We start from the raw sequence: 15,707 nt of genomic DNA on the forward strand, positions 1-15,707 counted from the left end.
AGGAGAAGCCATGTCACCTAAGTGATTTAAACTCTTTTCCTCATTATGAATACGTCCATGACCGGGACAGATAATAGTATTTGGTAACGTGTAGTAATATTCGTGATCATGTTAATACAGACTTTCATGCACACTCACAAACATTGTCTAAGGAGCCGTCTTCATTGCGGGTATCATGCACTAGGGGAAATCTGAATAACGAGAAAATCTTCCTGGCATAACCAGCGACAATGTCAGCACCCACGATCACCATGGATGTGGACGTTGACGAATACTGGTCGAATGAGACCGTGATCGTCGGGCCGCCAGCCCACATCGCGGCGATGAAGCTCGCTAACAAGATCGTGCTCAGCGTCATCATGCTCTTCATTATGCTTGCTATGGGGTGCACGATCACAGTCAAAGACGTCAAGGACGCGGTGAGCTTACGCACAAATTTAATATTTCCCCACCCCATCCCCTTTACTTCTCTTTGCAGTCTTTTCAAAGAGGAGAAAGTCTATCATTAATTTGCATCATAATATGTGTCGTAGCTGTAATGATTTCCCCCACGGGGACGCTTGTAGGTTGCTAGATAATGACTGAACTGATTACTAGTATTTAATCATCGTCATCTATTATAAAATGAATTAGAGCATATTCTGAAATTATGATAGTGATTATATCATCCAAATTAGGCGTTTGTTGTCTGTATCACCGTGTCATTATCCAATTTGCAGAGTAAATACACTATTCTATGTGTTGTGGATCAAAATCATCTTGAAATGTAGTATCGAGTCTTCCTTTAAAATGACATATCACTCTAACTCCAAGTTAGCCTCAAATATCATAAAATCAAACAGTGAGAATAAATATCAAATTTTCAACAAGTTTGTATATGACAAAAATGAGAATGTTGTTTGAACCGGTGTCACACATTTTTACGAAACAGTCGCAAAAACATATACCTACCATAAGTTAAATGAGATGATAATGTATATTTCTCATTGTCTCTCACGCACAATCATGAAGCAAGCGTTCACTAAATAATCTCCTCTTAACATTAAAAATATACCAAATATACAAAATACATATTCTAAATGAATGTTACTATTGTATCAAAAAGCCCAATTCCAGCGACCCAACTTTAGGAAATACACTAGAAAAAAAAATAAACAAATAATTTTCCTTGGTGAACATGGTAAGGTTACCTCAGACGCTATAGTGGACGTCAGTTGACCGTGTCAAATGCATAATAATCATCAAGTTTTTACAGTCTGTACATCCAACATTGTTTTCCCAGGATAAGAACTACCAGCATGCAGTTGAGGTATTACAATGATGTATGATATTATGAGCAAGGCATATGGCTATTATAGTGAACAAACAATAATCCTCTGCCCCCCCCCCCCTTCCCGTGGATAAAGCACAAAGAATTAGGATAACAATGAAATTCAAGATAAACGGATAAATAGGCACAGATTATGTGGGGATAACCTCTTTTATCGCATTGCGGCGTATTTCATGGTCATAATCCATTCCCATAAAATAGGACTAGTTTACTTTATTACGACCTTTGCCTTTTGCCGCGCAAGTTCAAAAACTTAACGAAAAAGGAGAAACTAGATAATCTACATGTTGAAGGGCCTAAATGAGTGCAAAGTGTTTTTAGTCTGCGTCATTTATTAGCAGCTTTTCGAAGGCAAGAGGGAAGAGCCAAATTGAGAAAGAATTCAAGTCAATTCAAATCAAATTCAATTTCCAATACCATTTTTTTCCATATACAATGAACAACAATTACAACAAATCAGTGTATATTTTCGTAACCATATTGATAGCATTGCGCAGAGGCCGCAGAAGTCATCGTTTATTTATTTATTTATTGCATGCGTGCATGTATTTATTTTCATTCGTTCATTCTTTTGTTCTTTCTTTTATAATTTATTCATTCATTCATCTATTTGTATTCATTCATTTATTCATTTGTTTATCTATTCATTAATTTTGTTTACTTATTCATCTACCTATAATTATAATTATCTATCTATCTATCTATCTATCTATTTATCTATCTATCTATCTATCTATCTATCTATCTATTTTATCTTATTCATTCTTGTAATTTGCGGGGGATGGAAAGATCCAGGGGCAACGAGTGCTCGGAATAAGGAGGAGCTATTTCGTTGTGTTGAGTTTGTACGCTTTTTAGGAAACTAAATCTACACTGTTTTAGAGGCAAAAGTATGAGGGCAGCGGGGATCCCGCCGTACACCCCCCCCCCCCTTCCCAAACCGACATTACTGTTGCTGTTATCATCGTTATCATCATGATTAATATGGCCTATATTAAATCTCAAACGATACAATCCGAGCCACTACAACTAATTACATCCCCTAATAACTTTAATGAAAACATTCTTTCATCCGTATTGTATCCAGCTGCGTTTTCCAAAGAGTGTGCTGATCGGAACACTGTGCCAGTTCGTACTCATGCCGTTAACGGGATTCTGCCTCGCTCTGGCCCTGTCGCTCCCGGCGCACTATGCCATCGGGGTGCTGGTGATATCTTGCTGCCCTGGAGGGACCATTTCCAACCTCTTCACTTTCTGGGCCAATGGCGACGTCTGTCTCAGGTGCTGTAGTGATCCTTAACCCTTCCTGTGCCAGGCACTTTGGACGTGTGTACAAGGCTATGGGGTTTTCTGTGCTAATCAACACTCAAACCTCATACCAAAGGGAGAGCATGGCATGAAGCAAAATGAACGCATGCCATGCAAAACATAAATTTCGTTTTGAAATGTGTCTGATAAAATGCGTTTTTGCCCATCACGAGTGAATCGTACACGGCAACTCCAAGGATTGTCGGAAACGGTGGTTAGATTTCTGCTATTTGCAAAGTTTGCGCAGGAAAAGACGATAACCCCTTTATCATGATTATGATGGACCCCTAAGTGAGCAAACAACGTGCTTGACCTCTTGTGTCTCACAGAGAAAACAAAGTTTCGGCATCCATCGATAAATGCTGGAAGCTAATCTTCGGAAACTTTGTTTTCATAAGGCAGGCTGTTTAACATTACGCAAAGGTTGTTTGTTTTTTTCTTGAATAAGAATTTAATGAATTAAGCGTTTGTTCATAACCGTTTGCTATTTACTTACGACAAGACGAAGAGTAATATAACGAGTAGTGATACTGTCGATAATCTTTCTCCTTCCCCTCTGCATCCTCCTCTACCAATGGAAGCTGTATATTAAGTTCGCCGCCCTATTTTCAACTTCCTGATCGCATCCTCCTTTCTTCTCCACCTCATTCTTGGTATATTGTAATATCGTTAGAGTAATCAATCAGCATAGTCACCTGTGTCATTATATTAACCATCCTCACTCCCATCAATATGCAGTATAATGACAATAAACATCATCGGCGAGGGTGAAAATACGCTAGTGATTCTCTCCATCACAATGTAACAACCCCAACAGTGTCTGCATGACGACCATCTCCACCGTGGTTGCCATAGGGATGATGCCCTTCAACCTCTTCATCTACAGTCGAGTGTGGACCGACGACAGGGCCATCATCCCATTCGTGAGCATCTTCACCTCGCTCGTCTGCATCCTGATTCCGGTTGCCATAGGGATGCTCATCAGGTGGAAGAGGGAGAAGTGGACAAAACTGATCACGAGAGTAGGTATAATCACAGCGTTGGTAGCTGTCGTAGTGACAATAATAGGATAGTTTTCTTTACTTCTATCTCGAAACAGGCCTTCCGAAGAGTTATGATAGGAGAAATTTTCGATTTGGAAAGGCAATTTTGAAAAATTATATGCTCTCGTAGCGATTTTTCATTTATTCATTTATCTATTTTTACTTAAGCACACTGATATGTTCCCCAGTTACCTTATTCTTACAGCAACGTATAGGGCCTACGTCTCAAAATCTACACTGTAATATCAATCACTCAGATATACTGGGTGTTACAAAAAATATTTCCCACTTTTGATCCTTAATAGTTCGAAAACTATATATCAGATAATACTGTCATTGATATGAGTAATAGCTGAAGAGTGTACAATTCATTTGAAGGTGATTTGAATATGAAAACATAAATCAGTTGCATTAATTCTTTGTTTAATTTTAAAGGTAAGTTCCAGAATTTGGTCCAATTTTAACTCTCTGCAGAAAACTTGAACTTTACAACATAGGAACCAATAATGTGTATGTGAGTGTGTGCTTACAATGATCCTGGACAATGGACATGAATACCATCTTTTCAGAGCTCTGCTGAATAGGCTTCCGGTCTCTTGCTCCAAGGCACATGAATGCTTTATTCATAATCCATGATGGATTGCCCTGGGCACTGCTAGTCTGAATTCATGGTAAAGGGTAAAATGCATGCACATGAAAAAAAGTAAGCACGTGTTTTCATGTGCTTGCGTACACTACATTTAAGGATGAATAACGACTAGCTGTGATAGTGGAAAATCTCGTGAATAAATGATAAAGCATTCAAACTATGGCCATTGTCCAGGACCATAGGTGACCGTGTATCACAAAACGAACAAAAAGTTGCACCCCTTGATTTTACGTGAGGACTCAAAAAAGGTGAAATTGGTCAACCGAGTCAATCTTGAGTTGTTTATATTTTCTGAAAAGGCTATCCTTCTTCTACATTATTCCGTAGTTTGGGATCATAATATGAATGGGAAAGTGTGTTTTCAGCAGTTTTTCTACAACCCTTTTTTTTTTTTTTTTTGAGGAGAGTAGAATGATCAGGTATGTCTTAGAGGCCCCTTTTCATTTCTTGAAATCCTTTGCACACTCTTCACTTTCAAGTCTAATAACTTTTGAAAGGATATTGCTACTGCTTTGAAAGTTGGCACTAATCATGGACAAAATGTGTTGATAGAACATGCTCAATTTCAGCTTAAAGCCCCAAAAAAGTTCTGGTACGCCTGCAAAAGTTGTCAAATTTTTCTCCAAAATGTGAACGTATGCCTAGGAAATGTGCGGAATAACGCTGTAATAACAAGATATTCGATGGGTAACGACGAAAATGGGAAATATTAACCAAAAACGTTCAGTCTCAGAACTTACCCGAACGGGGTCAGGCTAGACTCGGACTCGGGGATAATTCGGCCTCGCTTTGCTTGACGGCGGGATGAGTTGTATTGGTTGTCCTCTGGATTGTACAGCGTGGTGTAATATGCATATGGGAGCGGCCTGTATAAACTACAATGTAGCGTTCTGGCTACTCGTAGTAATGGTCCGAGTTGTTACAACGCGCGCATCAAAAACCTCTTTGGCGCGCATGCAAAATTAGTGTGCGCCTCTCAAGCACCTCTAAAATAATCAAAGACGCTTGATAAACAACAACAAAAACTTCAAAGACCGCGCGTCTCAGCAACTGAGGTGATGTGCGTATACTAGTAGGCTTGAGGACCGCGCGCTGTCCATTTGTTTTGTACAGGATTAGCACGCACTTTCCTGTCTGCTCAGTAAGGCCTCGCCGGTACCCGTGGTGGTATTATAGAGTACTGATGAACATGGCGATCACGAACTGTGTGTAAATTGTGTGAAATAGGGTCGAGTTTTCCCTGAGACCGAGTTAGTCTGGAGCCTTCTGGAATAAAAGTCGGTCTACCGACTTTTATTATTTTTCTCAAAATACTCCAAAACGACTCATCATTCCGGCAAACCGCGTCAGCCAGGTAAGTTTCTTTGTAGACTCTTTCGATATATTGCAAGCAAATATGAAATGGTGCAAGACGGGTTCTCAAGCCCTTACCAGAACTTTGTTTTCACTTTAAAGGGCCCCTGAAATCCAAATGCATGTTGATTTGTGTTGATTTATGATACCCTCAACATCACTTTTGCGGTGAAACGAATATCTACAAACATTCCACATATTTTTAACGATTTTCCCTTCATTAGCCGGGTTCACACGTACAAAATAGCGGGATGACGATCGCGATGCACATCCCGATTTTTTTTTGCGAGCGTCCACACGTACCAAATTAGCGGGATAGCGATCGCGATCGGTATCCCGCTAATTTGGCGAGCGTCCACACGTACCGAATTATCCCGCTAATTGCCGATAGAGATAACAGCAAAACCTGCAAACTGGGTCACACAGCGCCCTTCTCTATCACTGCCTGCGCGCACTTACCTTTGTCCATTGTCTTTTACGCGTCAGTGGTGTGGTTCGCGCGCTGTTGTTGTTGTGCTCCAAAGACGGTGAAGGACCTCTTCGCAGAGGCCTCGCTCGCTGTTGTGATGTGCGTATTGCATGATGGGATGTAAAAACTCGAGACTCTAATCCCGACCGTTCACACGTACCAGCGCGCGGCCAATTATCCCGCTAATTGGCGAACCAGCGCAAGATTTCTTGGGATTAGCATCGCGATGCTTATCCCGCTAATTTTCGGGTTTTTTCTGTCCACACGTGCAAAAAACTCGGGATGACGATCGCGATGCAAATCTCGAGATTTGTATCCCGCTAATTGATGTACGTGTGAACCCGGCTTATTTTTCCTCAGATTACTTGGGAACGCCCACAAAAAAAAATTCTTCCAAACCAATGCATAACTTGCATGTTCCCTCGCCATGTCTTTTGTTAGTCACATTAATAGCCGGGTTCACACGTACACCAATTAGCGGGATACAAATCTCGAGATTTGCATCGCGATCGTCATCCCGAGTTTTTGCACGTGTGGACAGAAAAAAACCCGAAAATTAGCGGGATAAGCATCGCGATGCTAATCCGAAGAAATCTTGCGCTGGTTCATCAATTAGCGGGATAATTGGCCCCGCGCTGGTACGTGTGAACGGTCGGGATTAGAATCTCGAGTTTTTATATCCCATCATGCAATGCGCACATCACAACAGCGAGGCCTCTGCGAAGGACAAAGGGAAGTGCGCGCAGGTAGTGATAGAGAAGGGCGCTGTGTGACCCAGTTTGCAGGCTTTGCTGTTATCTCTATCGGCAATTAGCGGAATAATTCGGTACGTGTGGACGCTCGCCAAATTAGCGGGATACCGATCGCGATCGCTATCCCGCTAATTTGGTACGTGTGGACGCTCGCAAAAAAACTCGAGATGTGGATCGCGATCGTCATCCCGCTATTTTGTAACGTGTGAACCCGGCTAATATCACAGAAACATGCAAGTTATGCTGAGTCGAGGGGAAGGTGCATTCCAATGTCTTTTGTTAAACATTAAAGTACTTTAGCAATGATTGACAGATGAGGTCATCTGAGAAATATTGGTTTGTTCTTTCAGAATCTATCCTTAACTAAAAATCCATGTCTGGCGACTTTTTGTTGGTTTTGTGATGCAGGGTCACAATTAGTGTGGGTGTTAGCCACACACTCCCATACACACCAATTGTACACAGAGGGTTGAAAATAAAGCAAAATCTGAATCCTAACTTAAAAATTAATATTGAGTTTAATGAAACTGATATATGCTTTCATTTTTAAATTACCTCCAACAAAATTGTACACTATCCAGCTATTGCTCATATCAATATGTCAGTGTTATCTGATATACAGTTTTTGAACTATCAAGGGTCAAAAGTGGGAAATGATTTTTGTAACACTTATCTGTGTGTGTGTGTGTGTTTGTGTGTGTGTGTATGTGTGTGTACAGTGTGCTGTACGTTTGCTTGCAGTCCCTTTTAGAGTTTTCATGGGGAATGTATCACAGATGAATAATTGTTTTAATCGCAAATAACGTGAAAGGGAGTTAGGTGAGGGAATAAACAAGATTTGAACGTAGGCCTACACGGTTAGATAACCAACTGAGAATAATGGGTTTGTACCAGAACTGAGGGTCAAAGACTTCGAAAACTATATAATCATAGGCAGAGGCGATTGTGAAATGGACCATTTTAAAACAAACCATGAGAATAATATATCACTGCAATGTTCAAGAATATAATACTCCATACTATAGGTTTTCCCATTCATTTTCGCACTTTTGTCATTCAGTTTCGAAGATTTATTGTTCAATTTCGTCCCGAGAAGCACGTGGAACTCAAATCCTAACTTCAATTTCGTCAATTGTCATTGTACTTCGTTTTTCGTCAAACATTTTCGAAGACATAGCATTCAGAATCGTCAATTGTCATTCAAATTCATACCTCCCGCTGACGGATCGCAAAATGTGAAGATCAAATTCGTTTTTGTTCACACAATTTCATAAATTTTTCATTCAAATTAGTCAGATGTTGTCGATTCTTTATTTTGATGGTGAACCAACTTTAAGCCGACATGTTTTTCTCTCTATTGTGTCGTTGCACATTATTCCCTAACCATTTGTTTAGACAATAGACACGGAAAACATGACTGCCAACCAGAGGGTAAACGACAGTCAAAAGACATAATCCAGGACAGTATGTCAGTGTCACCTTTTGAAGCTTAACTCGTAATGTTTCAGGTTTTCGCATCATAATGCATGAATCAAACTTTAATTTTTGTACCCTGAAAAGCAGCAAACATAATTATGTTATCCATTCTTTGACATTAAACAGGCTACAATTCTACACTTAAATTTTGTCTTTAATCATGTTTGCCTAGAAATCGTTTGTCAGTGTTTTCGTTTGCGAGACGGTACGTCTGTTTGTTTCAGTATGTACTCGGATTGCTTGTGTGTGTGTCTGTATCTGTGGTTCTGTGTGTGTGTGAGGGGGGGGGGGCACTTGTGTGTTATATTGTAACTCCTGAATGTAAAATGTGAACGGTTACAGAAAAAATACATGAATGACTGGCAAATCACACCGGATAGAGATTCGAGACGAATGTGAATGAAAATTTAACGAAAATGATTGACAAAAGAAATCGATCCTGCTGTTTTGAGTGCTGCGAGTGAGACTGACGAATTTGAACTGTCAGTTTTTTATGACGAAAATGTATGCCAAATGACTAAATTGAATGGACTTTATTTGAAAATGAACGACGAAAGACGAATTTGTAAGTAAGCTTGGCCTATTCCCGACATCCTGCGACGAAATTGAAGTAAAAATTTGTGAAATTGAAAGAAAAAAGTTTGAAAATGAATGGGAAAACCTATAATATGTCTGTTATTAAGAAAAACACACGGCCATTTCGCAGTCATATACTTTGAAACCATTAGAAAGAAAGAAACAGAGGCAGCTAGAGAGAGAGAGAGAGAGAGAGAGAGAGGGGGGGGGGGGGGACAGAAGAATAAAATGCAATCAGTCGACATGAAAATCTACCGACACGCTACTGTGTAGGCCTTCTCCTGCTTGTTATAGTTATATGGGACAAAACCAGAACCTGTACTTATGACCCTTTTCTATCGCCTATCGTCTGCTATTTACCAATTCCTTATTGCATTACAGAAAATATACTCATCTATTTATAGTTTCGTACTCCTTTTTGATGACACCGGACATAAAGATGCCAAAAAATCAAAAACAAAACAGAACGTCTGTTCATCATTATTGTGATTGGTGAGATACAATAATTATTAACCCGTCCAAACGTTTGTGCGCAAGCACTCCGCGTGATGCTCCGGCGTTACATGCGAAGTGTGCGTGATAATTATGACTATATCTATATTGTGTAATATGTATTCATGGCATGTAGGTCTACATTTTTGTATTGTGTACGTGTATTACAGCACCTTTGCTCGTGTACTTAATACATTTTACGGTCCTTTCCATCTTTGTTTACAAAGCCTATTTGTGTTGAACTTTGCGGGGCGTTATTTTACACCTTCCTAGGCTATCAATATGACATTGCATTTCTTTCTTAAACTCTAGCCAAGCACTGAATTTACAGGACGTAATTGCTCCAGGCAGTTAAATTATTTGTACTGTGTCAAACGTAGGAGGTATAAACTATATTGTCTCCTTGGCTAAACAGTGACAAGTACATACTCACCATCATCCTCTGTAGGCAGGTGCATATTATGCCGCCGCTGTTATGTAAATATGAACATTATTTTCTACGTATACAGAATAGAAATGAGACCCTCTGTATACGAATGTAGGCTATAAATTTAGCGTAAATATTGAAAAATTGACAGAATATTCAAGCCGTATTTCAATGCAACAGGATGTGTCTAAGTTGAATATGAACAAGGAACAATATTAGAATAGCAATATGATGGTAATCATGCAGTGTGATAGTAAATTAATCATAGCAGAAGCAAATTGTTACTCAGCATGGAAATCATAAGTCACCATGACAATTGATAAAAACTGAATTGAGCTCCTATCACACAGGCAAGCGCGCCGGAACATTTTTTTTTTTTTTTTTGGGGGGGGGGGGGAGGGCAAAATCTCGACGGGGGCAAATCATGTGACGATGAGAGATCCTCGGCAAGGGAGCGAAGCCACTGGGGGGAGGGGGGAGGGTGTAGGAGGGGAGATACCCCTCCCATGGTAGGGACTTTTTGTAAAGACAGAGTATAAAAGTCGCGTTTACATAGCATTTATATAGAAACAAATTTCTAGTGAATTAAACGTAGTTTAAAAAAAAATCATTTCGAGGACTATGATCACAACTATCGACGTTGTATTCATTTTAAAAGTAGGGCCTACGGGGCGACGGGCAGAGCGAGCGAGCGCTTCGGATAGACTTTCACGTATGATCAACTAAATTTTGTATTACATGTACGCTATCATTAACTCAAATTAGCAGAAGTCACATTTGTAATACAATATCCTTTCAGAAACACCAGCTATTTATGTACATTCATGCGCGCGAACGACGCGAGCGAGAACTCAGAATCATCGTAAATTTTTGTTTCTCATGAACGTACGTACACTAATAGCTGATTCTAACGATAATCCTTTATTAATGAGCCGAAACTGTTGGAAATGTTCATGGTAAAGTCACTAGAATGTTACTCATTCACTGTCTTGGGATTGGCCATTACCTCTAGAAGATTTCATAATGCGGATGAGCCGCTGGGTACGTTGCGTGCATACTACTGCATAGGCTAGGTCAGCGCCAGGCATGCATTGGTGAGCCACTTTCACTTTGCCATTCGGTTTTAGTTTGAAATGTATTCATTAAAAGCTTATATGAGAAAAAAAAAAAAACGGAACAAACAAATGAACAAACAAACCAAAACACAACTCTAACAACTCCTACTTATTATCATTTTTTTTTAATTCAAATTCAAATGAATTTATTAGGAATTTTCTGCATCGAATATATATTACAAATGAAATACAGTCATTTCTTTTTGTTTACAAGACAATAGAACATACAGTGTGTACATCCGAATATAAAACTGAGACATATACGTGTACAGATTAAAGAAAAGAATAAGATAACACCTCAATTGGGAACCACTCGGGATAAAGTGAATCAAATGATCAGACTGAATTATGGTACATGTATTGGGAGTGTAAATGCAGAAGACTGTCGTCAAATAAGCATATAGCTTGAAGATACGACAGCCTATTATTATTATTTATTATTTTATTATTATTATCATCATCATCATCATCATCATCATTATTATCATCATCATCATTATTATCATATTAGACATAATAATGTTATTTTGACAGGTTCTCCATTAAATATGATTAGTCCGTGAAGAAAGAGATATTGCTTGATATGACTATTGATCCATCACAATCCATGACACTGAAATTATTGGCAGATACATGAAAAGCTGTATTATTTTTTCTCTGAATGTATCTAAATCAGACTGGAAGTATTTTCGGGATGCTGGGTATCGCACTATCCATCACCCTCACTGCCCTCGTCAACCCGTCCACGTACCGCGTGGTCTGGCGTGTCTGGATCTGCTTAGTCTTCATGCCTGCCATGGGCGCTACATTCGGCTACGCGCTTGCCACGCTGCTCCGCCGGCCCACGACTCACTGCCGGACCATCGCATTCGAGACGGGCATCCAGAGCGTGTCCCTGGCCATGACGCTGATCCTTCTCACGTTCGGGGACTCGCCGTTTATGTACAACGTGCTCATCTTTCCGTCCCTCTACGGACCTTGCGAGATCGTCCAGGGCTTCGTCGCCATATTCATCTTCAGACTTTTCCCCGGTCGACGTCGCGAGCGAGAGCAGGACAGAGAATACCAAGGAAAGAGGGAAGAAAATTTCGGTCTCCAGAAAACCTTGAAAGAGACAAGAGTTTAATGGACGATTTTCGTAACATGATTTGTGCATAATTATCTAGGGCCTACAGTTTGTTTGTCGGTAACGGATGTGGCAGTGATGCCTACGAGGCCGCAGTGTGGCCAGAGTAAAAATGGGCTTGTGCTACAGGCGGCCAAAAATTATGCTCACTAAATTGCCATGAAATAATGCTACATCAAACAAGGAAAAAGAATAAATTCTCTCGCCACATTATCTGCAGACAAGCAAGCAAGAATGAGAGAAAGAAAGAAAGAAAGAAAGAAAGAAAGAAGAAGAAGAAGAAGAAGAATAAAGGTCTTCACATTTTTTTTTGCGGTGGTGCCTATACAAGGGCATACTAGTTTAGCAATGCCTATATACGCGTGGGTTCAGAGTTAAAAACGAAAAAAAAAAAAGAAAGAAAGAAAGAAAGAAAATAATAGTGTCAATAGCAACCGATACTGGCATATTATTATTATCATGATGGTCTCGCTCCAAGTCGGTCAAGGCTATTTTCCCATGTGTTTGTTAAACATAATATTGCCGACAGGAAATACAACTGGATCAAGAGGACTAATTCAAAACGGAACTGTCACAATAAAAACAAAGAACACTAGGATACTGTGAATTTCTCATTCAAAGTAATCGAGGAATATTTTCCATATCATTGAATCGGGATGCAATCGGGTAGATGTATTTTCCATATCAATATCATAGAATCGGGGTGCAATCAGGCAGAGAGATACATGTATTTTCCATATCATGGAATCGGGATGCAATCGGGCCGCGCCGTTCTTTCCCTACCTTCCCGGGTCTTTAACTTTAGGAGAGGTGTTGCTATTGTAGCAGGAGTTGCTATCCTAGCATCTTTTATGACATGGGGCGCTGGTCTTGGCGCTAGCTAACTACAGTTTTGTTCATTATTATGTTATTTTTTAATTACTATGTTGTGTTCATCAAGCAGCCTAACTATCATCCACTCAATCAAGACACATCTGCCATTTCGCCACAGTTCAGCTCCCTATATCACCTCTGACATGCTACAATAATTGTCCACGTTGTGACAACATGGCAGTTTTATCTCCGAAAAAGGGCGAATACATATTCTTCCCAATTACAAAAGCTGTTACTTAGTTTTACAGAAAAAGGCAATTCGTATTTGCACTGGCTCTGCATATGAAGCGCCCACATCAGAATTATTCAAATCATTAAAAACTATGAAGTTGGTAGATATGAATAAGAAGCAAATTGCTTTGTTGATCCAACGTTATCATTCAAAAGCTCTTCCTCCGTATTGTATTTTTTATGAAAATGTTTGTGATAAATGCTGATGTTCACAGTCATTACACTAGATTATGTTATCAGTTTCACCGGTGGCCTTTTTATAAATTATAAGTCGTCATATTCATTACGGTATATACTGGACCTGTATTGTGGAATGACTTGAATGTGAACCATGTTTTTAATCTACAATTCCATAATACTAAAAAAAAAAAAAAAAAAAAGAATATCAAAAAGGTTCTTCTGAGTTCATATTGATATTCTGTGTGGAAGTACTGGTTTTAAATCTTGTGAGATATATATGTATTTTGATTATCTCATTTTTTTTTCTGTCGGTTCCAATTTTTGTTTCCATTAGGTATGTACAGTTTTACAAGCCATATAGAGGCTTTCTTGTGTACATTCCACTTTCATCATCATTGTGTAATTTGTGCCGACTTGTATAGTACATGTATCAATACTTTGTGTCATTGTTGCCTTGTTATGTCATATGCTTCTTTTATCCTTGTCGAATGATGGAAATACATAAAATGAAATGAAAAAAAAAATGAAATGAATTGTGTCAAAGTCGACTGAACACTGACAAGAACGTTGTCCAGTGTAGACATGTTTCTCTGCCCATAAAATAAAAAATTCCTGGACCTACACAGTCATCCAAATCACTATCAAAATCTAATCGTCTCTTCCTTGTGTCATAATTACCTTTTTTCTAAAATGTACGTTAAAATCCATTCATAACTTTTTGAGTTATTTGGCAAACAGACAGACAGACAGACAGACAAACAAACAAACAAATGTCGGCAAAAACATAACATCCTTTGTGGAGGTAAACAGGGCCACATTCCACACTCAAGACAGCAGGAGAAAAGTTAGGGTAAAACTGAACACAATTAAATCACACACAGTGCAACTGAAAACAGCTCAGTGTTAAAAAAGCACCATTATTGTCCACAAGTTCTTGCTAGGCCATGGTCACATGTAACTTTGTGCCACTGTAAATAAAAAAAAAAAGAACTAGAGGGAAAACAGAGAGCATACTTTCAAAATTACACAAGATGAAATTACTTGGTAGACATAAGCAAACAACATTTACACAGACAATCTTTAATCTTCACAAATCTCTACATCTTCCTAACTAAAGGTATAGTTTCACAAAGACAGTCATTTTCAAAAACAGTATACATTGTATTAACAGACAGATTGAAATCATAATCTACCTACACAAATCAATTTAGAAATACTGATACAAATCTGTTACTACTCTGCTTTCTTTCCAATGCATTATGATGAAAAACAACAGAAATAACACAAACAATTTGATGAGTACATCAAAGCTAGGTAAACAATACTGACATAACCACCTTTCACCACTACACATACACTTTTGTTTGGTAAAGACCGAGTAGAAAATTATTACATGTGGTAACATCATTATATGACGAGTTACTTGCTGAATAAGCCATTGTCATCAAACATTCAACCACTGGGGTGTTTCTGCCTCCTCCAGTGCTCAGGTGATCTTTTAATTTCAACTGCTCCAGGTTTATATTCCTTTTCAACACATGTTGTTTTCCGTATCTCAATCATTGCTTCACCAGGCAAGCCTTGAGCAAACCTTCTACAAGATTTGGAGCCGCCATGAATAACAGTTTGTTATAGAAACTAACATGAAAGGGTTGATCATATATCTTTTTATGGTGCTACACTGCATCTTCAAAAGAAAATATTCCACATACCACATGTATTCCAGTATTCACATTTCCTTTGACATCAAACATGTTAGGCATATGGCAAAAACACAACAGACTAATTGTGCAATGAATGTATGAAATGAATGAATTTTAGTTTAAAGTGATTTCTTTAGTGGTGAACATGTCCCCCCATTTAATTCACAGCCCAGTATGTAAGAATGATTTGAGAGGTAACCATTTCTGTTTTTTTTTTTTTTTTTTCTAGAGGCAACTGCATGATCTATCTAAGTCATACTAAAAAAGGAAATCCAAACGGAAAGACATTTTTCATTCTGTGTAACTTATATTAAGCTAGGAAACTTTGATATCTGATTTGATATATGCTGATATCTCATGCACAGTGCCAAATTCTGGTAATATCTGATGGACATCGGGGGGGGGGGGGGGGGGGGAGAAGAGGGAGGGCAAATTATCAGTCTATGGGAAAAGAAACATTGGCTTTCTTATCTCTGGTGCTGCCTTCCAGTAAGAAGAAATCTGACCAAGTTCACACTCAACCGAACCCACATGAACAATTCCCAGGAACATGATGAAACCAAAACATAGCACGAGTCCTCGACTTACTAAATCATCATACATT

At 39.0% G+C, this 15,707-nt stretch overlaps 1 protein-coding gene across 1 annotated transcript; it reads left to right on the forward strand.

Annotated features, from left to right (window-relative positions):
* Positions 1-230: 230 nt before the first annotated feature.
* Positions 231-13,515, forward strand: LOC140231113 (ileal sodium/bile acid cotransporter-like). Its single transcript, XM_072311265.1, has 4 exons — positions 231-419; positions 2,418-2,611; positions 3,456-3,660; positions 11,667-13,515. Exons 1-4 carry the CDS (start codon positions 231-233, stop codon positions 12,114-12,116), a joined length of 1,038 nt encoding a protein of 345 aa, XP_072167366.1. The 3' UTR covers positions 12,117-13,515.
* Positions 13,516-15,707: the final 2,192 nt, after the last annotated feature.

The sequence above is a fragment of the Diadema setosum genome, chromosome 7 (assembly GCF_964275005.1).
Source record: "Diadema setosum chromosome 7, eeDiaSeto1, whole genome shotgun sequence".
Classification (NCBI taxonomy): Eukaryota; Metazoa; Echinodermata; class Echinoidea; order Diadematoida; family Diadematidae; genus Diadema; species Diadema setosum.

What these genes read in the sequence shown, in the direction of transcription:
- LOC140231113 (XM_072311265.1), top strand. Translation starts at nt 231, where the DNA reads ATGTCAGCACCCACGATCACCATGGATGTGGACGTTGACGAATACTGG. An exon ending in TCAAAGACGTCAAGGACGCG is followed by an intron (nt 420 to 2,417) that starts GTGAGCTTACGC and finishes TATTGTATCCAG; the next exon opens with CTGCGTTTTCCAAAGAGTGT. An exon ending in AATGGCGACGTCTGTCTCAG is followed by an intron (nt 2,612 to 3,455) that starts GTGCTGTAGTGA and finishes CAACCCCAACAG; the next exon opens with TGTCTGCATGACGACCATCT.